Genomic DNA, 21,476 nt, shown 5'->3' with positions numbered 1-21,476 from the left:
TTGACTGACGCGTTCATCAAGCCGGCGACGGCTGGATGGAGACACACTCCTGTTGTGCACGGTGCTGGGATTCTTCACTTCGGACAAACCGACACGAGGCGTGGACACGCCCGACCCGGAAGCGCTTTCCACCTGCTGCTTGAGGCCGCTTTGCGGCACATAGCTCTCCTCAGCGGGCGCCGGGCCGTTCTCCCTATCATCGTCAACCTCAGGGATGAGGTCGTCAATGTCGGGAATGCCGTGGCCTTCCTCCTCCTCGTCCCATAGATCACTCCAGCTCTTGGAGAAGGTGTCACGCTTCTTGCCGAAGACCGAGGCCATGCTGTGCATGGGCCTGGCAGCGGTGGCTGGGAGAGATCCAGAGATGGGTACAGGACGGGACCGCGTGATGTCAACAGCCTTGGAGGACGGGGCGTCATCCGTGGACTGGAATGAAAGGCCCAAACCAGAGTCGACAAAGGAGGCGGCCGAAGCATTGTGGGGCTTGATGTCGAACCACTTGTGGTTGGACTGCAGCGAGGGGGGAAACAGGTCGTCCGCGTACATTTCCGTATCCGGGATGGCGGACAGCTGGCGGATGGGCTGGGGCGGCGACATGGCCAATGCCTTGGCCCAGGGGAAAGATCCTCCCTGGTCGAGCTGCGGGGTCGAAAGAGACGGCGTACGGAGAGGCTCGCGATTGGCGCTCGCAACGACGGGTTCACGCTTCTCGGTGCAGAACTCATCAAGAATCTCGTCATCGGTGGTGAAGCTGACGGCGCTCCTGAGCGCATCCTTAACCAGGGAAAGGTCACGCTTCTCGGGATCGACGGCCAGGCAGTACCTCAGGACTTCAAACGTGTCCGAGGACATGTTGGGAAAGACGTCGAACAACGACTCGCGATCGAGAACAAAATCCGCATAGAGAGGGTCGGAAGTATTGGGCACCGCAAAGGGGTTGCGGGAGAAGAGCACGTTGAGCAGACAGATACCGATGGCCCAGATGTCTGCCTTGGCCGTGGAATAGCCAGAGCTAGCTGGGTCATACTGCTCGGGTGCCATGTAGCGGTCGCTTCCAACAGCAATCTCATAGGACCAGACATCGGTAGTAGCGAGGCCGAAATCACCAAGCTTCATGGCGCCGGACTGGGTGAGGAAGATGTTCTCCGGCTTGATGTCGCGGTGGTAGACGCCGCGAGAGTGGATGAACTCGACGGCATCCACAAGCTGAAGCATGAAGTCGCGCACGTGCTCCGTCTCCCGCGGACCCCTGCCGTTGCGGATGGCTTCGTAGAGGTCGCCATTTGCGCAGAATTCGAGCACGAGGAAGACGTGGTTTTGGGTTTCGAAGGACTCGAGAAGGTTGACCACGTGGGGGTGCGAGGCAATGCGCTTGTGGATGTCGAGCTCCTCGGAGCGCTCGTCGATGCCGACGGGGGAACAGGTGAGCGGAGTGGCGGGGGCAGACTTGGTGATGACCTTTACAGCCACGATGTTGCCGGTTACGAGGTCCTTGGCCTGGAAGACCATCCCAAAGGAACCATGGTTGAGAGGGGAGATGGTCTTGTACCGTCCATTGAGCACTACACCTTCTTGCAGCTGATTACGCATACAATCCATGGGCAAGGCTCGAAAATGGACGGGAAAGAGACGACCAAGGGGAACTCGCAGCGGACCCGATGGCGAAACAACGAAAAGCAAAAAGCGGACGAGAACGCGGACAAGCTACCAGAGAGACAACCGCCGATGGAAGACGCAAATCGTAATCAAACAAGAAAGGGTGACCCGTCAGCCCGAGAAGCGACGATCTATGACACTTTTTAAGGTGACGACAGAACCTCGAAGATGGTGATATATGTTGTGATAATCGTCCGATCCGAGATGAGATGGAAAGAGACGGAGCAGAAACAATGTCGTCAGAGGCAAAGACGCAGCGGGCTTGCAGGCAGCAGTGAGTCGATCGAAAGAGGCCGAGTCCAAGGAGAGAGATGAGGGGAAATATGCACAGGTCCGGGTGGTGGTAAGAGTAAAAGAAATGGTCAAGAGAGTGTGATGCTCATGTGGTGATTAGAAGCTTGTATGGATAACCCGAATCAACGAGCGGTAAGAGATGCAAGAGCCGGAAGCGTCGAGGACCTGGACGTCCGGCGAGAAAAAACGAGAGGAAATGGCTGCGTAGAATGAGGAGAGAGTCGTAACACGTGGAAGTCGTAGGATAGGCGCTGGCTATCCGAGGTGGAGTGGATTGTCCGGTAGGGGTGAGTCAGCGGGCACAGACTCGGAGGATCGGCAGGGGTAGAGGGTGAGTGACTCTTTGACGGGGAATCCGATGAGGGACAGTTGTCGGCCTTCAGTGCAGTCGAGAGAGCTTGACCGAAAGGAGCATCAAAGGTCGGAAACCACGCAGCTGGGGCACAGGCAGCTTCTTGTTGAGTCGGATGGGGGCGAAGAGGGCTCAGTTCATCGATGACGAAGGGGGGGGTTTGTCGAGCTGTTTATCGCATCAATGGACGACGACCAGGGCAGGGCGGGAAGGCGTTGAGGTCGTAGATGATTGGCGTCGACTGAGCTTCGCGAACGGTAGCGGTGGAGAGGAGGAGGAGGAGGGAGAGAGAGTTGGTGAAGATAGCCAGGTGAGGGTGTAGTTGCTCTGGGACTCGCTGGGGGGTTCTTGACTGTTGCAGGCAGGGCAGGCAGGGCAGGCAGGAGGCGTGGTTGGGGTGGCAACAGCGGGAGCGAGGAGGAATGGACGACGGCGAGGGATGGGAGACGAGGAAGGATCGGAAGGCGAGGAATGAGGGAGTAGCGGCGGATGGAATGATGTAGCCAAAGGACCGAGGCGAGGCGAACGAAGGGAGCAACTAGACTATCAGGACATGAGGAGGTGGTGATGGGGCTTTGGTGTGTGGAGTCGCAGCTAGGGGGGGAAAGGGGAGGAGAGGAGTCCAGGGCAGGCGGGAATCGGACGGCTGATATGGGAAGAATGGGGGCCTAACACAGAGCCCTCGCACCAACAGGCGGTGGGCGCAGCCAGCAGGTGGCGCCATGCTTCAATGGGCATGGCGTGAGAAGCGATACGCAGGGGAGGTGGGGATCAGCAAATTAAGCGCATTTTGGCTGCATTTGACTGCATTGGGGTAGCAACTTTGGTTGGCCTTTGGCTGGCATTGGCTGGAATTGGCGAAGGTTGGCTGTGATTGGCTGGCATTGGTCGCCTGGGCATCCGAATTGAGCGACATTTCGCTGGGCTTCCCTCACTTTCCATGGCGTTCCCTCATGATACCCTTAACTTTTGCCCACCCGCCGCTGGATTCTGGGGTCACACGAGGAAAAAGGGCCCGCTCCAGCTCCTCTGCCTCTCTCCTGATGATCCCTTTTCTCGGTCCGAGATCAAAAGTGGGTATGGAGGAGACGCGGTCTCGCAATGGCCGACAAAGCTGCCGGTACACTTGATGATGACACTGTTAACAACATGGCTGCCGTGAGCAGTTTTCTGAGGGAGAAATGACGTGCAACTTTGCAAAGCGTCTGTTGAAACAAGGGCCCAGAGCACCCAGCCCTTAGTCCCAGAGCATACATTTGCCGGGTGCGGCCACAGCTTTCCCCTTGGTCGGCACTCGGCACCCGGCACCCGGCGCTCACGGAGGAGAGACGTCAGTCTGCTGGTCGGCTTTGTTCCGCCGTTCTCTTGTTGATGGCCATCTGATGCCATGGCTTGCCATCATGGTGCCACCCTTTCCATCTCAAGGCTTCGGAGAGACGGGCAACTGGTCGCACGAGAGGACTGCCAGGTGGCCTCTTGGACCGCCCCATTGGTTGCCATGTTGCCACCCGTGAGCCAGTTCGAGCGCCGTCTCGGTGTCTTTCTTTGTTCCACAGTTCCACCTGAGTGCGGGGGAAGCGGAACCTGTGCAACTCAGGGGCCGTTTTTGCTGTGAGAGAGGGATGCTCTCCCGAATTAGCCACGACGCGCGTTTCATCAGTCCCAACGTTGCGTGAGCACTCTGGGCTCTGCCTCGCCTAGGCCACAGCTGCTGCTCACTCATCCAACAACTCCCAACTCGTCCGATGATTGACAGGTGGTTGTTGCTGCTTTTCGCGAATCGCACTGCCGGCCGAGTCGCTGGACCCTGAGATGCGGGGGAAGCTGTGCCTCGTGGCCGCTGGGCATAGGTTGCCAACAACAACACCAGCCCAGCTTCTCTCCGGCAGTCAAGCATCAAGCATTTTGGAGTCCGTCGAGCGTGTTGCAGGTATACGAGGCTGCAGACCCCAGGGGCGCTACTGCAGCCAGTATGCACTCCCTTCCTAAGAGTCCACTCGCTCCACCCTCGACGGCGGTGAGCCCCTCCAACGTGGACGAACGCTGTGCTGTTTCGCCCTCCGCATCCTATACCATCGTCTCTTTGCTTGGGATTTCGAGTACCTATGTGGGCCTCCGGATGTACTTCCGACTACTCCTGACCCATACCAATCATAAGCATCATGTAGAGTCGACTGTGTATGCCATACCATGCCATGCTGGCTATCGAGTACAGCTAGTAGGAAAGCATGCCATATCATGCCCTAGCGCAAACCTCAACAAACAATGCCATTCTCCCCAATAAGCCTATCCCCATTCGGTAACCGACCTCTGCATCTATCGCCGAACAACAACATCCTCAATTTGCATCGTCTTGACCGCCATGTCTTGTTGATGTTCCCTCGTGCCTGCCCTGCACCAACCACGGCTCGCCATCGCCTCAACACCATGCTCGCCAGCAGCACCCGCTCCATCCCCCTCTATCCAGCACGCTGAGAAAAGTCTTCACCGCCCCTCACCGCCTACCCTCTTCCACTGCACGCCCGCCAGCATGTCTGCCGCTCAACTCGACCACGCGCGCTGGGAGAGCACCGAACTGGTGCTCCTCGACATTGGTACGCATTGCATTGTCTTCCCTGGGTCCCTTGAGACGATCCGGATGCGCACAGCAAACACAGCACCTGCGACGCAACCACCCTTTTCCTCGACTATTCTTTCTTCCCGTCCCTTCTTCTCGAGGCCTCGCGTACACAGCATGCCGTCCACTCTGGCCAGACCATGCCTTTCTTGTCTTGTTCCCTACCCCAGATTTTGCATGCGCCACAAACCCTCCCCTGGTCCAGCCGTCGCACCTTCCCCCCGCTAAGTCGAATCATCATCCATTCAACACAACAAGAAAACCACCGGCTAACCACTTATCTTCCTTTCTAGAGGGCACCATCTCTAGCATCTCCTTCGTCAAGGACATTCTGGTCAGTTTGCTCTTGCCGCATTTTCCTCTTCCCGCCTGCTGCTCAGCAAACTTCTGCATCGACGCTATCCGCATCCCCGTCGCTGGACGTGTGATCATCACCACCATCACCACCCCAACCATCGCTACCATCACATCCAGACATGTCGCTTCAGCTTCGCCAATCTGATCAACCCCCCGCCACTCATTTCCCTTCCGAGCCTTTCACATCTCCTGCTTGCTCCTCCCCGCCCCCTCTCATGCCGTAGCACCTCGTCTCACGACTCCAGCCTCCAAGCCCCCATCCCAACTCCCTTCGTCACGCGCCATTGCACTCCCATCCGCTTCAAGCGACACAGAGGGGAAGGGTAGACGGCCCTACACTCCTGGCCAATGACATTCCTCAACCCCTTCACTAGCTTCACTACCTGGCTACTCGCCATAGGCTCTCCAGTTTACACTTCCACAAAACTGACCTCGCAGCAGTACCCCTATGCCCTCGACCGTCTTACCAGCCTCGCCCGGGACTCGTGGTCCGACGCCTCCTTCCAGGACCTCATCGCCGGCTTTCCGGCAGAGACACGCACGACTGCCGATGCCCTGATTGCCCATGTGGAGGACCTGACGAGGAGGGATGTCAAGGCGGTTTACCTGAAGGAGGTGCAGGGTATGTTTTACTCTCTTTCTGCTCTTCCATCACATTTCGCTTTTCGTTTTTTCCCTGCAGTCGTTTCATCGAGATGCGCTGCACAGTGCAGAGGGAGCTGGAGTGTTCGGATGCAGGCAGCTTCGACCATGCATGCCCTGTGATACTCGCCGTCCTAAGATTATCGTCTGGCCGGCTATAGCGCTGCACACTGCATGCTTCCTCCTGTGTTTGCCGTCCCTGTCGTCAATCGCGGTTACGTTGCAATATCCTCTCAGCACTGAGTTGCATCTATCTTGTTTCACAATCTCGAAGATCACTTTCGCTCTTATCAACCCCTCATTGATCGCCCTTATATGCTCTACTATCGTACACAAACAACCCCCCCTCGACGTCATCTTCGTCTATCCCTCTCTCCACCTCCTCCCCATCTAACCAACCCCGTCTTCTCCAACAGGCCATCTCTGGCGCCACGGCTACACCACCGGCGCCCTCACCACCCCACTCTTCCCGGACGTCATCCCCTCGCTCGAGAAATGGAAATCCCAATCCGGTAAATCCCTCGCCATCTTCTCCTCGGGCAGCGTCAACGCCCAATTGCAATTCTTCACCTACGTGAAACCCGAAAATGGGTCGACGAGGGACCTCAAGCCGCTGTTTACAGCACACTTTGATACCGTGAATGCGGGGTCCAAGATGCAGAAGGGTAGCTATGAGAGGATTTGTAAAGAGCTGGGGGCTGGGCCGGGGAAGGTGGCGTTTTTGACCGATAATGTGCTGGGTGAGTCGAGCTTTTCCTCTTCATCTATTTCATAGTACATTGCCGTGTAGCGGAAGGCAGGAGGAAAGTGACTTGGTGAGGGGCATCTTGCTAATTTGCGGGAATACAGAAGCCGTGGCGGCGTCCGACGCGGGCGTCTATGCCATCCTCGCCGATCGACCGGGTAATGCACCCCTGACGGAGGAGGATAGGAGGCGCTTTCCGGTCATAAAGAGTCTGGGGGAGTTGCGTTAGCTTGGGATTGAGCTTCGTGGGGGCTGCATGATGGGAAAGGTCTGTCGAGAAGGGAAACCATGGGATGGCATGGACACTGAATCTGGATATAGATGGTCATGTACAAAGTGCAACCCACCCGACCAGTTGTCTTATAATCACCGCCATAGAGAGGGAGGTTAAGTGGATCGCATATACTCGGTCCTTCCTTGCCAGCTACATACTTTGATTTCCACATTTCCAAGACAAAATTCGAAAGAGTTTCAAATCTCCAAAATCTCCAAAGTATCCAAACACCCTCAAAGTCATCAAGCAAAATCATACACAACAAGCGCCTGCTGCCCACCACCTCCCTCACACCCATCACCACCATCCCCGCAACCACCAGCGCGCCTCCTCTCCCTCAAAACAACCACATTCCGCTCATCGAACCCAACCCACCCCCGATTCACAACCATCTCGTCATCGAACCCATGCTTCTGCTCGAGCGCAAATTTCAGCCCCCCAGCATAATAACTCTCCCGCAATGACGACGGCGACGACTCATGACCTGCCCCATCTCCTTCTCCTACTCCTTCCCCGCCAACTGCCGCCGAGGCCGGAAACAGTCTCCCCTTAGAAGGTTGCACCCTAACGCTAAAATCGCCATCCGCGCCTCTCCTCCCCCTCACCGCTGAAGAAACCACCGTCGAGGACGACGAGAACGAAAAACAAGACACAGAGGAAGAAGAAGAAGAGAAACCCCCCTCCAGATCCCAAACCCGCAGCTCATCCCCCAACCGACTCACCGACACGGCCTTCCCGCGCCCGCCCACCTGCGCGCCAGACACGCACGAGGTATGGCCCCACAGGCGGGTCCCCGCGCCAATGGACAGCGAGGAAGACGTCGAGCGGACGAGGTAGAGGGTGAGTGTGTTGTCTGGGTGGGTGACGAGGAGGTAGGGGTGCGAGTAGGACATGGAGGTTGGTTGGTGGGGGGAAGGGGGGGAGGTGTTGTTCGTTGATGATGATGAGGAGGAGGATGAGGAGGATGAGGATGAAGAGGGTTGGGAGGTTGGTGACGTTCGGTGAGATGAAAGTGTAGACGGCCGTCCGGTTACGGGCTGGAAATAACCGTCTGCTGCGGTGGCCAGGCGCGAGGCGAGGAGGTCGCCCGTGTGGGAGAGGCGCATTTCCTGGATGCCGACGGTCCAGCCGGAGAGGTAGGTTGGGAGAGCGTAGGCTATCGAGGCCGTCATGCTCGTTGCGTTGGTGCGGAGAGATAGGGATACCGGTGGCCAGGCGGTGTGGGATCTGAGGGAGTAGAGAAGTTTTGGGGGATCGAGGGGGTTGGAAACGGCCTGTTCCTGGCCTTGGAAGCTGTATAGGGAGACGATGTGGTCTTCCGTCATGGTTAACAGATAGGGGGAGGAGTAGGCCACGGCGGAGAGCATCCCGTTTGAGGATGAAGGGTGGTTGAAGAGGGTGATGAGGTTTCCCTCTTCTCTTTCTAGGGCGTAGATGGCGAATGAGCCGTCCTCGAAGCCTACGACCACTTTCTGTTTTACTCCCCCCTTGGCGGAAGAGTCGACGGCCATGGCTGTAGGGAGACGTGCTGCCGTAGTTTCAAGATCGACCAACGCCGTCGATGCAATGATCTCCCGTCCATCCTTCGAGTTCCACACGCGCAGCCCGGACATGGAATCCGCCGTATATATCAATCCATGCTGCATCATGACGAGCAGCGGCGGTTCCGGCGGCCGATCCGCAACCACAATCTCGCTGACGGCGCATTTCCCTCTCGCCCAGTTGTACCGCAGCCTGTACTGATGCTTCCAATTTGTGCTCCCCCTCTTCACCAAGTGCCCATCATCCAGCCATCTGGACAGCTTCGACGAGTAGCGCAGATACCCCGACGCTCCTCCGTCCTTGGCATGCTTGATCCCCGATATACGCGATGCGCGCGGGAGGACGAATTGATTGTAGTAGGCGGCTTTCCAGAGTTCGGAGTCCAGTGCTATGCGCCCGAACTTCTTGGATACCCTGGATGTGTTAGCAGTGTTAGCATATGCTATACTCTGTACTGGGTTGCGAAGGTATCGTGAACGCCACATACCTTTGCACTGTGAGGAGGGTGGATACGGTTCCGAAGGAAAGTATGCGCACCAGGAGCTCGTCACTGAGGTTGGAGAGCCTGTCGACTGCGGGCACACGTCGAATCTTCGCAGGCCTCTCCTCTGAGGGCTCCGCCTCCCGCGCACGCTTCATGATAGGACTGCGTCGTTAATTGAGATGGTGAATGAGGCGGGGCGTGATAGTCTTCCTAAGATACGCTAAGTCGGTTCAGGTTAGCGTTACCAAAAATCACATGATACCGCGCTAGCGCGTCTCGTTCCTGACTCCATCCAGGCTACAACAACACGCATCCGATTCATTATTTCCAATCTCCCACGCGCCGCCAGTGGCACAAACGCGTTGATGCATACGCGAAGAATATGGCGAATATTAGTACATGGCTGAGCCAGCAGAAGGAGGATCTGACGCGTCGTTGCGACCGCTTTCGCGATGATGTCATTGAGGGACTGCTGGAGAATGCTGAGAAGGAATTACGGAGGAGTGAGATCCCCTGGGACTTGGTATATAATGGATACTGACTGTGGCAGGGGAGGAAGAGCATCAAGCTGAATTGAAGAAGAGTATGTCTACTGCCATGTTATCGATCCATCCATAACATGGGATTAGGAGAGGAGAAGGAACGCGTCATTTCTGAGCGATTGAATGACGAGTTTGTCAAGAATGCGCGTCTTACGGAGGAGAACAGCATCCTTCTGCATAGGCTGGAGAGGTTGGAGCAGAAGATGTTAGCATCAACTAACCCTGGTCCTGCAAGTAGACCATCACATCGAGCACATGCATCCCACGATGACGCCGGAGCCACTGTCTCGAAGGAAGAATATCACGATCTTGTGCAGAGGTTTGAAGATTTACACAAGAGACACCAAGAGGCGATGCAGCGCATAAAATACCTCGAAAGGAAGAATGTCACGGTCATGCAGAAGAACAAGGAGATGAAAGAAAGCGTGAGGGCATGGCAGAGATACAGCGACCGGAATCATGCGAAAGAGCAGAGATTGAAGGTGCAAGCAAAGCAGAAGGAAGACTCGGCTCCCCCAGCTGCCACCAACCAGCTGCCACCTCGTCCTGCTATACCGTCCAGTCCAGTGTCATCCGGTATGAAATCTCCACCACCCCTTCATCCAGTTGAGCGCTCGCCAGGTCCCATCAGCCTCGCAGCTCCGATTCGACGCAGTCTTGACAACCGTCAGTCACCGGATCCCAGACATCATGACGGCGCAAGTGCGCATGCGGATGTGGACGAGCTCCCCCATTCTTTCCAGCCGCATCTTGACCATCAGCAAGGTCCGCTCGAAGACGCCGAGATGGCTACTATCGGAGATGAACTTCCTTCTATCAGCAACGCGGACCAATCCTCCGCAAGGATCACATCCAGTCAAACGGAATACGATGAGAATGAGACTGCCGCAGAGCTGATGCCACCTCCCCCCAACCCCGGGTCCGACGACACGCCTGAAGTCGTCTCCGAAAGGTCCCTGAAGCGTAAGCGGAAGGATCCGATATACAACGACCCTATCGGAACACCCAAGAACCCTGTTCGAGTGAAGGAAGAACAATTCAGCAGTCCACCCGCTCCTTTGACGGCGCATAAGCTGCTCCGCAAAGAGACCTTCGACTTGGATGAGCTAGGACCTCGCCCAATAACCACGCCACGTAGGAAAAGATTTCGAAATCCGGTGAGGCCGGCGACATTGCGACATCAGCGATCAATAAGCGAACCTTTCATCAAGGAGGAGAACCTTCAAGAAGTCCAAGGCGGCACCACTGCTGCAGGTTTGCCCGCTTCTCATATTGAAGACGCGCTTGAGGTCAGAGCTTACAGTGAACCGTTTGGACAGGAGCAGGAACAGCAACCGGAACTGGCACCGGACCCTCCACCTCTTCGTCCCATCGACGCGAACACTCGGATGACGGCAAGAAATGATGAGCATACTCCCTTGAAGAGGCGTAAGAGAGATGACGCAGCTGCTCGTTATTCGGAGAAATTTAACCTGCTAACCGAATCAGGCGAGGAACTCCCGCCTCTGTATGGCAAGAGTGGACGCCTGAGGCCCGAGGCCGCGAGGGCCAAAATCAACCAGAAAATCAGAGCAGCGAAACATCCCCGGACTCCAGCCAGCAGTGCCTCGAAGACGCCCACTACTGCACGATCGAACATCGAAAATGTAGAACCGACAACCTCTGATATCGATGACACACCTGCACCCGCGAAATTTGCCCCTGTGCTCCAACCTCGTAAAAACCCTAACTCAGAACCAAAGCACTCTCCATCCAAACACACCTCGGCCCAGCGTCCCATCCGCCTCCGCGACAAACCCGTCCACGAGCTCAAACTCTCCGACTTCAAAGCTAACCCCAAGTACAACCAAGGCTACAGCTACGCCTTCGCCGAAACGGTCCGCAAGCGCGCAGACCGCGCCTGCCTCCCCGGCTGCACGCGGGAAGAATGCTGCGGCTCGACGTTCCGCTCCCTCGCTGATGCTGCTGCCCCTTTATCTGCCTCCCAGGAAGAAGCGCTTCTAGAAGACTACCTAGGCGACGCGTATGATACCCTCCAACTCACGCAAATGACGCCATCGGAGCGCCGGGAACTCGTCTTGCAGGCACGGACGCGGGACTTTGCCAATAAGTATGGGAGGCATCGGCAAGCGTACGAGAGGCATAATACGCCACCAGGGTTTTGGAGAGTGGATTTCCCGAGCACACAGGAAGAGAGGGAGGATGTGGAGAAGGCGAAGGCATTGGAGAGGAAGGTTGTGGCGGAGAGGAGGGCGGAGGCGATGAGGAGAGGGGGACGGTGGATTTTTAGGGACGAGTAGGGAGGTCAACGGATGTGTTTGGTGATGGAGCTATAGGGTTTCTGGATAACCTAATGACTAGATACTTCAGTGAAGAGGATGGGGAATAAGAAGGCTATGTGCTGCTTAACCATCAGGGTTCGACGGACGTATCATTTTGAAGACGGAGACAGCGAGTTCGTAGCCGCCGCCGGAGAAAGAGGCGTTTTGGGTCGCAGCAATTCAAGTGAACAGGTCGGGCTTGGATGTACCACTTGACTTGACCACTCAACCCCGCTAACAGGATATTGTTTAATGAAGGGGTTCTCAAGTCAGGGTATTCGTATGAAGAGGTACGGAAATAAGGCAAGAAGCGGTGGCTGTCAGGAACTTAGTCTTCTCGATGCTCTGGTGCAAGGCGGTAATGGGACATTTGAGATTCTGTAGTGAGACTCACAGAAGGCGCGAAAACTCGCCGTAGCAAGGAGGCAGAACTTATAAGCGAGATATAGAAGTAGCCCTAATACGTACTAAGAGGACGGGGCATCGAGTGTTACTGACGGGTATTCCTGAGAGTATCGAGTTAACTTCAATGATTCACGCGGTTGAATGAGCGTTTCGAGATCGTATTATGATCTGATTCCAAGCAGCGATCAGTTGAAGACTTATCAGCCGGTTATATCTTGGTTGCAATAGGGTTCCGCTAACGGATGTGTTCTTCTGCCCTGACACCAACGGTGACTGATGGGAAGGGAGTCTGCGTGGACCATCGGTTTAGTTACATCACGAATCTTGCAAGGATTAACAGCAGATACAGGAATCCACTAGGCGAACAACGGGTTTAAAATTCTTATTTACCGGCGTTCCCCGGACACTCGCTGGGGGTCCGAACGTGCAGTTACCTATATACACGCTACGCTACTGGGTGTGCATCCTGGTGGATTTCCATGAAGTCAGATTACAGCGTCATAGAAGAACAGAGGTAAGTTGATATAAAGGGCCGGAAGTTAACGATAATGACAGGGTTGTGAGCAGAGGGAAGGTATGATGCGGTGGATACCAGCGTTGCCAACAGTCAGTACTACGGACCGTATCTACTACGGGTTACGGCTTAGATAAGCAGTTAAGAGCTGGTAATAGGCCCTGCCGTAGGTAATACAGTCCGTAGGTGTAGGAAGGCTCCTGTAACTGCTATAACTACTAATTAGCTAGAATCTTAGTGTTGCAGCTAGCAGCTTACAGTAGTAGGCGCTACCTAACAGTGCCCTATCTAAACTTTGTAAGATATCTAAGCAGGACTATTTTGTACGCGGAGAGCTGTAAGAGGGGTGTTTTATTGCAAGCTGTACGCCTTATCGTAACAGAGACAGGCGAATAGTTCTACTACTGTAGCTAACAGCTCTCCTATAGTTACGCTGTACCGTAGCTTTAACTCTTAGATTTAAGCTATTACGGCTACGGGCTGTAGATGCTAATTTTGTATGTAGTACAGGCAGGAACTAGAGCAATCCTCCCCCGTAGATAGAAATTTTAGGGCTCTAGTTACGGGAGAGCTGACTGTTGGCAACGCTGGTAGATACATGTAATCAACACTAGGTTTGGTTGCTCGTGTATCTATAAACTTATCACTGACACGTTATGCTTTAATTCTGCATCCCCTTTTATGCATTATGTAAAAATAACTCTATCGATACTAAATCCAACTTCAGAAATACGTCCCTTTCACTGCCATTGCTTGCCAAAGAAATTCAGTACGGTCTGATACCCCCTCGCATACTCCGCTTTGGAGCGGGCATTAGACAAATCAGCGCGCGCCGCCATCCAGCCGTGGACCTGGTCACCGAAAATCTCCACGTGGTTCGGCACCTTGAGATTGTTCTTGAACTGTTCAACCGCATCGGCTGGATCTTCCCCAGCCGCGAGCATAATGAAAGGCACCGAGATGCCCTCTGCGCTGCTAGGATCGATCATCGCCGGGTGAGCCACGGCTGCAACGGTAAATGGGTTTGACGAGGACGAAGTGACGAGTTCGACGACTTTTCCGCCCCAACAGAACTGCGGGAAACCTCGGTCAGCGCTAGTCTCGAGATATTTAGTCCGCAGACTCACCCCCAGAATGCCCCAAGACTTGATAGAAGGGTTTGCAGCTTGGAGAGCTTTGACGTATTCGGGTAGTGCAGCAGCGACGCCATGTGGATCGTTGTTGGCGAACCAGGCGCCTAGCTGTTTCTGCTTCTCCTCCGTGTCGGGCGGGAACCTTGGGTCCTAGTTAGATTCCGTGCAGCCTTCTTAGCAGCGATACACACTCACAATTCATTCGGGACAGGGTTGCCATGGAACCAATCCGGGATGAACACCTTGTAGCTTTGGTTTCGATTGCTCTCGGCTAGGATATCGGCGCCCTGAAGGGTCTGAGTCGCGAACCCAAAGATGTCGAATATGGATACGATGCCCTTAGTCGCCTCATCCGACCCGGTTACATCTGTGTGAATTGCCCGTCAGCTGCAAGGGGGTTCCAGAACGGGATAATGGGATAAGGGCGGTACTGACAAGTGTTCATGCCACCGAGCTGCTTATAGGTGCCTTTGGGGACATAGTCCTCGGAGACCACTGGTGGAATATTGCAACAAGACTCATTATGGCCATGTGTTGCCGGCATAGTAGCCATGGTAGCGACGGGGCAGTGATGGGTTCGTGGAGGAGGTCGGGATTGGGATAGTGAACAAGGATTGCTGCGGAAGCTTGAGGCGACCGTCGTAAAGGCTCGTGATGGTGGACTCAACACGAGAGCTTGGTTGACGATCGTCTTTATACTCGGTGCTGCAGGACTGTCATTAACCAACTTGGCAGCTGCAGTTTGAAGCCGACTGGAGCCCAGGGTGGGCGTGGTTATCTTCGGAAAACCAAAGCTTGGAGGCATGATGACGGGTTGTTGCAAGAATACGAGTGCGGACTTGAAGATCTTGTGGAAAACGATGGTGTTGATACGCATTCTTCGTATTCTCATTGTTCGGAGCAATGGCCGAACACCTAAGGGACATAGCGTTTTCGATCATCGGAGGTCCGCGGGGACCCACCCAACACCGTCAGATCTTACCATCGGACCCTCCGCGGCTGAGCCATCCGAGCCAACCCATTGGTTATTTCCCATTTGGAAACCCGACGTGAATTCATTTGCAGATTATGGCATCTTTTCTGACGAAGTTCACGTTTCGATCGCGCTTTGTCCGATCGCGTTCGGTTATCAGAACAACTTCGAGACGTCCCCTGGGCCCATTTTAGTCTCCCGAGTGAATAATACTCAGCATTACATTCATGAGGTTTCCCTCACATCCCTACCTGACCATTATACCATACAGTATCGTCAACCTCAGAAAATCCCGTCGAACTTCGCCAACCCCGTCGCAATGGCACTTTCAAACCCCACGCCTACTTTCCTCCCAAACCTCACATACCTCTTCAGCGCAACCGTGAATCTCGGCAAAAGCCTCGGCCCCATCCCCATGGTGGAAGGCGGCGCGCGTCGTGGAAGTAATCACCGGCGGCACCATCTACGGTCCCGGGTTCAACGCTACGATCGAGGGAGGTGTGGCTGCACCAATTCTAGTGAACAACGGCGACGGAACGAGGATCCATATACCGTACATCTACGCCTATGGCACCGCAGACGTGTCAGATTTGATGGTATCTGAAGATGTCACGGTGACAGAAAGATTGATTGAAGATGGGTTGACTGATTGTATTCAGGTGTGTGCTTGTTTGTGTGAGGCTGGGGCCTGACACCGGTTTTGATGTTCCTTCTCTGGGCACCAAGGCTGTGCAGGGCACTAGCCACTGCAAAATCACTAGCCACATATCTTCAGACAGTACCGGTATAGACAGTTTCTCCCAGTCCTCCTCTTCAGTCCTAGATGAGATGTCCATAAACTGGCTTACCATCTGACAAGACGACGGATCACCTTTCTACATGGAGGAGGATGGGATTGGGTCGGGAGTAACGCAGAACACGAGATTAAATATCAATGTTGGGGGGAAGTATAAGGCTTTGCAGACCACCTATGTGCTGGGTCAACCTAGTGTGAATGAGGAGAGGACAGTGGCGTACGTGGGATGCTTCAGTGTGCCGTTGCCGCCGGGAGCGTAAAACCCAGGTTATAGGAGAGTAATGCGAAAACGGTAGCAAAATCATTACGTTTCAATGTACGCGGTCTATCTCGTTACGAACTGAACTGCTTGTGAGCCGGTAGTCTTGACCCTTGTTGTATTTAGAGGAACGCTTTCGTAGATCTGAGTACAACCTTGTGCTCGTACAAACAGGGTAATATCTCTCAGCACGTAGCGAGAAGTACCCCGTAACGATAACATTTCTATTACCAAGCTATCTTGCTTCTGTCTACACAGGTCTATCAAGCTACAAAAGATACACTATCGTCTATAGCTATTTCTTCACCTAAGGTCAGCGTATGGGAGAAAATATCGTACCGTTGGTAGTGCTATTAGCAGTCTCGTCATCGCCTCCAAATCCGCTCTGGACGCTAAACGCTGTTCAACAACGAGTATTGACAAGGCTCTAGATTTCGGGACTATGGTACGGTCGTTTAGTCATAAAGGAATCAACTTCTAAGGGTCTTAGGCCTCTTATACTAATGGTCGTGGAATCCGGGATTTTCGCCGAGCGCAAAGAGGGTATCCTTCTGCCGAAGCATAATTTTAGCATAGCTCGGCTAAATTAGTGTAATGAATCCACCGTATCGAACTTCAGCGCTATTAGTCATTTGTGGCGTAGTGCTAGGGTGTTTGCGTTGTTTGCCAAGCTGGAAATAGACAGGTGTCTAGTTCATTGTTCGCTGCCTGGCTGCATCACGAACACTCGCTGGCTTTGGCTGCCTTCCACTTACTTCTACAGTACCACAGTGAGCTACCATGGATAAAGCCAGTAGAGCACTAGTCGAACCCCTTCCTGAAGGTATACCTGACACAGTCCCTGCCCGAGCAGTGCATTTCAACCTTCCTCTTGCTACCCTTTATGCTCATGCGCGTGGTCGACCCTCGAAAGAAGCGAAAGCCGCAGACCAACAGTACCTCTATCCATACGAAGAGAAGGCCGTCTCCAATTTCCTAACACAGTGTGGTGCTCTAGGACAACCTGTGCGAGTGAAGTATATACCTGCGATAGCGTTTAGTGTCACCCGCCACCGACCCGAAGCAGACAGGCCACTCAAGCCTCCGCACTACAGCTGGGCTAAGCGGTTTGAGACACGTCGAGTAGAGCTCGTCGCAAGGAAGAACAAGCCACAGGACTGGAACCGATATAATATCTATGATAAGGTCGTCTACTGGTTTGAGGTGATCGGGGCGGAGCTACGCAAGCTGGGTATCCTTCCAGAGAATGTCTATAACATGGACGAGACTGGAGTGATGCTAAGTATGCTGAATTCCGTTAGGGTCCTTGTTGGTATGGACGATATACAACGCTATAGAGGTGCCTGCGTCAAGCGGACGATGGTAACTGCTGTTGAGTGTATCTCCGTCGATGGTAGGTGTCTGAACCCTATGATAATTTGGCCTGCCTCAACCCACCGCGCCAACTGGACTACACATCCCACTCCTGGCTGGGTTTATGCTTGCTCTAACTCTGGATTTACCGACTCTTATATCAGCTTGCAGTGGCTCAAGCAGGTGTTCGATCCCCAAACTAAATGTCGAGCTAACACCAGACCGCGGCTCCTTACATGGGATGGCTTTGGTACGCACGAGATGTGCGAAATCTTGGAGTTCTGTTTCGAAAACAATATCATCCTATGCCGCCTCCCCTCCCACACATCCCACAGGCTCCAGCCCTGTGATGTCGCAGCATTTGGCCCGCTAAAGGCAGCCTACCACGATCAGGTCGAACGAATGGATCGAGGCGGAGTAGGCACAATCGGCAAGCAGCATTTTACTTATTTGTACAGCCCTGCAAGGGAAACGGTGCTCACGAAGAGGAACATCCTCGCAGCATGGCGAGGAAGTGGTTTATTCCCTTTCAACCCTAGCAGAGTTCTTGCAGATACGCCAAAACCACCTGCCGAGCTGATTATCCCAAAGGCTAACAACAGCGTGGAGTCTCGTCCGCAATACGAATCGATGCCAACGCCTGCAACCCCAGTATCATCAGAATCTCTGGTATCGCTCCTTAATATGATCAAACATATCCCTAACGATAACGCGAGCAGCCAGCGCAAAAGAAAGGTCGTTAACCGCGTCGAACAGCTAACGTTAACCTTTCCCCCCTCCCCCTGCGTAGCGAGGGGAACAACAGGTACCGGTACTTTAGCTTTGCACCTGCTTCAACCTTTCTCTACAGCGTAGTCGTGGTTAAGCACCTTGCAGCATTATCAACAACTGATGTTCTTACAACTTACAGGCTATATCTAAAAATTACATTGAATTAGACGCTGCATTCGGCGGCGCTTCGCAGCACCACTGGCAGGTCACCATCTCCAGCGTGTGTTGCGACGGCCTGCTCGTCGTCCTATACAGCGCACCTCCCTCAGCTCTCAGCTCTCAGCCCGCAGCTTAGCCCGCAGCCCAGCCCTCAGCCTTGTTGCCAGCCTACGAAAAAGACTCTCGCCCATGATGGACGCTCGCTACGCATCCACCTTTTAAACTGTCAGGCTGTCCCTGCACGCTCCACAACCAACAAGCACATCTGACGACAAAACATCGCGATGGTGCAGTACCTCGCGACCCAGTACGGCGGCGAGCCCAACCCACTCAACACTACCGGCCTCTGTCTGCTGTCGCTCGACGGCGGTGGCGTGCGAGGGCTGTCGACCCTCTACATCCTCAAGAGTCTCATGGCGCTACTGAACCACCAGCGCCAAAGCGACGGCCTTCCTCAAGTAAAGCCATGCGAGGTGTTCGACCTCATCGGTGGCACAAGCACGGGCGGGTAGGTGGGCGACTGCATAGTTGCGAGACGCAACTAACAGAATAGGCTTATCGCCATCATGCTTGGCCGGCTAGAGATGGATGTAGACACATGCATCGCATCATACAGCGAGCTGATGAAGACTGTATTTGAGGAGAAGTCTAGCTGGTTTCCTGTCAGCTGGAGCGGGAAAGTGAAGGCGCGGTTCGACTCGGCGAAGCTGAAAAGCGCTATAGAAGATGTGGTGTCTAACAACGGCGCTTCTCCAACAGACGCTTTCAATGATGGCAAGGATCGTGGATGTCGCACGTAGGTGTACTGCACCAATGCGCGGCCCCTGCTGACACAGCACAAGGTTCGTCTGCGCGACAGCAACGGAAACTGCGGGCGTCACACGTCTGAGGAGCTACACTTTACCCGACGAGGGCGAGATCCCAGCGACCATCTGCGAGGCCGCGCTGGCGACGTCTGCGGCGACGGGCTTCTTCAACCCCATCTCGATTCGATCGCGGCAGTTTGTGGACGGTGCGCTGGGCGCGAACAACCCTGTGGACGAGGTGGAGGGCGAGGCGGCCAACATCTGGAGCGGTGATACAGGCGACCTAAAGCCACTGGTCAAGTGCTTCGTCTCGATCGGCACGGGAAACCCTGGCAAGAAGGCGCTCGAGGATGACATCGTCAAGTTCTTGTCCAGGAGCCTAGTGGGGATCGCGACAGAGACGGAGGAGACGGAGAGGAAGTTCATCGCGCGATGGGCTAAACACTACGATGAGAAGCGGTACTTCCGCTTCAACGTCGATCAGGGGCTCCAGCAGGTCGGCCTCGCTGAGTACAAGGAACAGGGCAGGATAGAAGCAGCAACGGACGAGTATCTGCGACACCAAGCGCAGAAGTTTCGGGTGCGGGACTGCATTAAGAACCTGCAGCAGAAGCAGAGTGTGTATCTTGATGACTTTGCCTAGATCGCTAGACAGTCTAGCGCTAATGCTGCACAGGCAGAACAGAGTCAACTTTTAGCCTGGTTATTAGTGTAAGCACTGCAGTGTCTAGGGCGTAGTAAAGATTCTTAGCTTATACCGATACAGGAGTACACGATGCGGTGCATTACAAAACGGCAGAGAGGTGAACGATGCATGTCTGTCTTTTTCGAGTATGCTTAGACTAATACCTGTGTAGGGGGAAACGCGCACTGGATAGTGCCCTGTCCAGTTAACAGTCTGTTCACTGGGCGCGCTGAGCTCACAGATCGGATCCAAAGCGCCTTGCGCAACGAGCCAGGCACGCCTAAGCAGAAGAGGCTGGTCATTACGGGCATAGGCGGCATGGGGAAGAGCGAGGTGTGCCTTAAGATCGCAGACGCGATGCGAGAAGAGTGCGTTGCAGCTTAGCTATGCTTCGTGTCAGTGCCTCTGCTAACGGCCAACAGCTTTTGGGGCGTGTTCTGGGTCGACGTAAGCAGCCCGTCGACTGCCAAGAACGGCTTCTTGGCCATCGCAAAGGCGCTCGGATCGTCTGCCGAGAGCATCGACGAGTCGCTCCAGGCGCTTGCAAACATAAAGGAACGCTGGCTGCTTGTCCTAGACAACGCTGACGATCCAGCATTCGACTATGCAGCGTACACTCCGTCTGGCACACAAGGCGCAGTGATCATAACGTCGCGCGTCCCTGAGTGCAGCCAGTACAGCACGCTTCCTGCCGAAGCGCTCGAGGGCCTGGAGGAAGAGCACTCGATGCAGCTTCTGCTCAAAGCCGCCCGCGTGCCAGAAGCGTCGTGGCAGTCTTGCAAAGAGCAGGCGAAGGCTATCGTGGAGCTGCTAGGGTCACATACGCTTGCGCTGATCCAGGCAGGGGCGTATATTGCAGAAGGGTACTATCGACTAGACCAGTATTGTGCAAAGTACAAGCGGCTGCACGAGCGGCTGCTGAAGCACTATCCTAAGCAACAGCAGTCGAGGTATCGGCATGTTTACGCGACTTTTGAAGCATCTGTCAGAGTGCTAAACGATTCTGAGGATGAAGTGGGCCGAGACGCGTTAGACTTGCTTGGGGTCCTTTCGATGCTACACTCTAGCGTGCTGCCACTTCAAGTCTTTCCAGGCGCGTGGAAAGGAGTTCGGCAGGTGCTTCAGGCCAACGACGACCAGACAGACAAGATGGAGGCTCTTGGACGATGGCACGTATCCCAGCTGCCTGAGTTTATCGACAGACAAACAGACGAGTGGGATGACCACCGGCTCAACAGAGCCAGCGCTCTGCTTGCCTCGCTTTCGCTGGTGACAAGACACCGCTTGGACGACCTAGACGGATTGTCGATGCATCCGCTCGTGCATGCGTGGGCGAAAGACCGGCTGGGCCAGGAGCAGCACCAGATGGCGTGGGTGAGTGCAGGATGCATTCTTGCATTGTCGCAGGAGGAGTCAGAGACGTGGCAAGTGTACGAGAGGCAGTTGCGACCGCACATGCAGTCTTTTCTCCCGCCCAGTGTCGAGGAGATCTTTTCGTTTGGCCCACCAGGGACCATGTTGCCTATCTTGCTGAAGTGCGGCTGGGTACTGAACAGGATGAGAGAGGATAACAGGCTAAAGTCGTTGCTAGAGAGCCTCTATGTTGTTCTTAAGATCACGCCGTCGGAACCGTCACCAGAGCACATACGGATATGGGATCTCGCGGCAATAAGTCTAGGATACTTAGGCCACGCTAGGCAAGCCGTAGGGCTGCTGGAGCACGTAGTCAAGGTCCGGGAGACTACGCTGGCAGAGACTCACCCTGATCGGCTGGCATCACAGCACGCGCTTGGTTT

General features: G+C 54.6%; 8 protein-coding genes across 8 annotated transcripts in view; 5 read left to right on the top strand and 3 right to left on the bottom strand.

Moving 5' to 3' along the window:
- Positions 1 to 246: 246 nt before the first annotated feature.
- On the bottom strand, positions 247 to 1,599 carry EI97DRAFT_358545 (kinase-like protein; the record flags this gene model as incomplete). Its single annotated transcript, XM_033794924.1, has 1 exon — positions 247 to 1,599. A coding segment is annotated over one exon (1,353 nt), but the record flags the coding sequence as incomplete, so codon positions are not given.
- Positions 1,600 to 4,516: 2,917 nt separating this feature from the next.
- On the top strand, positions 4,517 to 6,137 carry EI97DRAFT_130497 (uncharacterized protein). The gene is made up of 4 exons (XM_033793114.1): positions 4,517 to 4,896; positions 5,213 to 5,253; positions 5,522 to 5,599; positions 5,718 to 6,137. Exons 1-4 carry the CDS (start codon positions 4,833 to 4,835, stop codon positions 6,039 to 6,041), a joined length of 507 nt encoding a protein of 168 aa, XP_033651732.1. The 5' UTR covers positions 4,517 to 4,832; the 3' UTR covers positions 6,042 to 6,137.
- A 196-nt stretch (positions 6,138 to 6,333) lies between these two features.
- EI97DRAFT_381966 (uncharacterized protein) lies at positions 6,334 to 6,892 on the top strand (the record flags this gene model as incomplete). The annotated part of the gene is made up of 2 exons (XM_033795828.1): positions 6,334 to 6,658; positions 6,768 to 6,892. Coding segments are annotated over 2 exons (450 nt in total), but the record flags the coding sequence as incomplete, so codon positions are not given.
- A 163-nt stretch (positions 6,893 to 7,055) lies between these two features.
- On the bottom strand, positions 7,056 to 9,128 carry EI97DRAFT_435297 (uncharacterized protein). Its single transcript, XM_033798824.1, has 2 exons — positions 8,967 to 9,128; positions 7,056 to 8,893 (listed from the first exon to the last, which is right to left on the bottom strand). Exons 1-2 carry the CDS (start codon positions 9,116 to 9,118, stop codon positions 7,180 to 7,182), a joined length of 1,866 nt encoding a protein of 621 aa, XP_033651730.1. The 5' UTR covers positions 9,119 to 9,128; the 3' UTR covers positions 7,056 to 7,179.
- A 217-nt stretch (positions 9,129 to 9,345) lies between these two features.
- On the top strand, positions 9,346 to 11,805 carry EI97DRAFT_460319 (SAE2-domain-containing protein; the record flags this gene model as incomplete). Its single annotated transcript, XM_033801103.1, has 3 exons — positions 9,346 to 9,466; positions 9,514 to 9,546; positions 9,593 to 11,805. The coding sequence occupies 3 exons, from the start codon at positions 9,346 to 9,348 to the stop codon at positions 11,803 to 11,805; spliced, it is 2,367 nt and encodes a 788-aa protein (XP_033651729.1).
- A 1,680-nt stretch (positions 11,806 to 13,485) lies between these two features.
- On the bottom strand, positions 13,486 to 14,431 carry EI97DRAFT_381922 (dienelactone hydrolase; the record flags this gene model as incomplete). The annotated part of the gene is made up of 4 exons (XM_033795825.1): positions 13,486 to 13,818; positions 13,873 to 14,020; positions 14,074 to 14,245; positions 14,314 to 14,431. The coding sequence occupies 4 exons, from the start codon at positions 14,429 to 14,431 to the stop codon at positions 13,486 to 13,488; spliced, it is 771 nt and encodes a 256-aa protein (XP_033651728.1).
- On the top strand, positions 14,254 to 15,521 carry EI97DRAFT_130415 (uncharacterized protein). The gene has a single exon (XM_033793113.1). It carries the CDS (start codon positions 14,682 to 14,684, stop codon positions 15,453 to 15,455), a length of 774 nt encoding a protein of 257 aa, XP_033651727.1. The 5' UTR covers positions 14,254 to 14,681; the 3' UTR covers positions 15,456 to 15,521.
- A 2,952-nt stretch (positions 15,522 to 18,473) lies between these two features.
- The window catches only part of EI97DRAFT_495436 (FabD/lysophospholipase-like protein), a gene marked incomplete at both ends in the record, with an annotated part of 3,875 nt that continues 872 nt past the window's right edge, over positions 18,474 to 21,476 (top strand). Inside the window, 9 exons of the mRNA XM_033802431.1 lie at positions 18,474 to 18,697; positions 18,743 to 18,985; positions 19,032 to 19,612; positions 19,672 to 19,706; positions 19,762 to 19,798; positions 19,853 to 20,048; positions 20,103 to 21,054; positions 21,088 to 21,108; positions 21,142 to 21,411. Of these exons, the coding sequence (XP_033651726.1) occupies positions 18,474 to 18,697; positions 18,743 to 18,985; positions 19,032 to 19,612; positions 19,672 to 19,706; positions 19,762 to 19,798; positions 19,853 to 20,048; positions 20,103 to 21,054; positions 21,088 to 21,108; positions 21,142 to 21,411 (2,559 nt within the window). The remainder of the gene's footprint in view (positions 18,698 to 18,742; positions 18,986 to 19,031; positions 19,613 to 19,671; positions 19,707 to 19,761; positions 19,799 to 19,852; positions 20,049 to 20,102; positions 21,055 to 21,087; positions 21,109 to 21,141; positions 21,412 to 21,476) is intronic.

The sequence above is a fragment of the Westerdykella ornata genome (assembly GCF_010094085.1).
Source record: "Westerdykella ornata strain CBS 379.55 unplaced genomic scaffold EI97scaffold_21, whole genome shotgun sequence".
Taxonomy (NCBI): domain Eukaryota; kingdom Fungi; phylum Ascomycota; class Dothideomycetes; order Pleosporales; family Sporormiaceae; genus Westerdykella; species Westerdykella ornata.
Note: the sequence above shows the minus strand (reverse complement) of the source record. Positions and strands in the feature narration are given on the sequence as shown.

Excerpts from the sequence above, each read along its gene's own strand:
- EI97DRAFT_130497 (XM_033793114.1), top strand. The coding sequence starts at position 4,833 with ATGTCTGCCGCTCAACTCGACCACGCGCGCTGGGAGAGCACCGAACTG. Across the intron at positions 5,254-5,521 it reads CCTTCGTCAAGGACATTCTG|CCTCCAAGCCCCCATCCCAA; the intron begins GTCAGTTTGCTC and ends TCACGACTCCAG. Across the intron at positions 5,600-5,717 it reads AAGCGACACAGAGGGGAAGG|TACCCCTATGCCCTCGACCG; the intron begins GTAGACGGCCCT and ends ACCTCGCAGCAG.
- EI97DRAFT_435297 (XM_033798824.1), bottom strand. The coding sequence starts at position 9,118 with ATGAAGCGTGCGCGGGAGGCGGAGCCCTCAGAGGAGAGGCCTGCGAAG. Across the intron at positions 8,894-8,966 it reads ACCCTCCTCACAGTGCAAAG|GGTATCCAAGAAGTTCGGGC; the intron begins GTATGTGGCGTT and ends TAACACATCCAG.
- EI97DRAFT_130415 (XM_033793113.1), top strand. The coding sequence starts at position 14,682 with ATGATGACGGGTTGTTGCAAGAATACGAGTGCGGACTTGAAGATCTTG.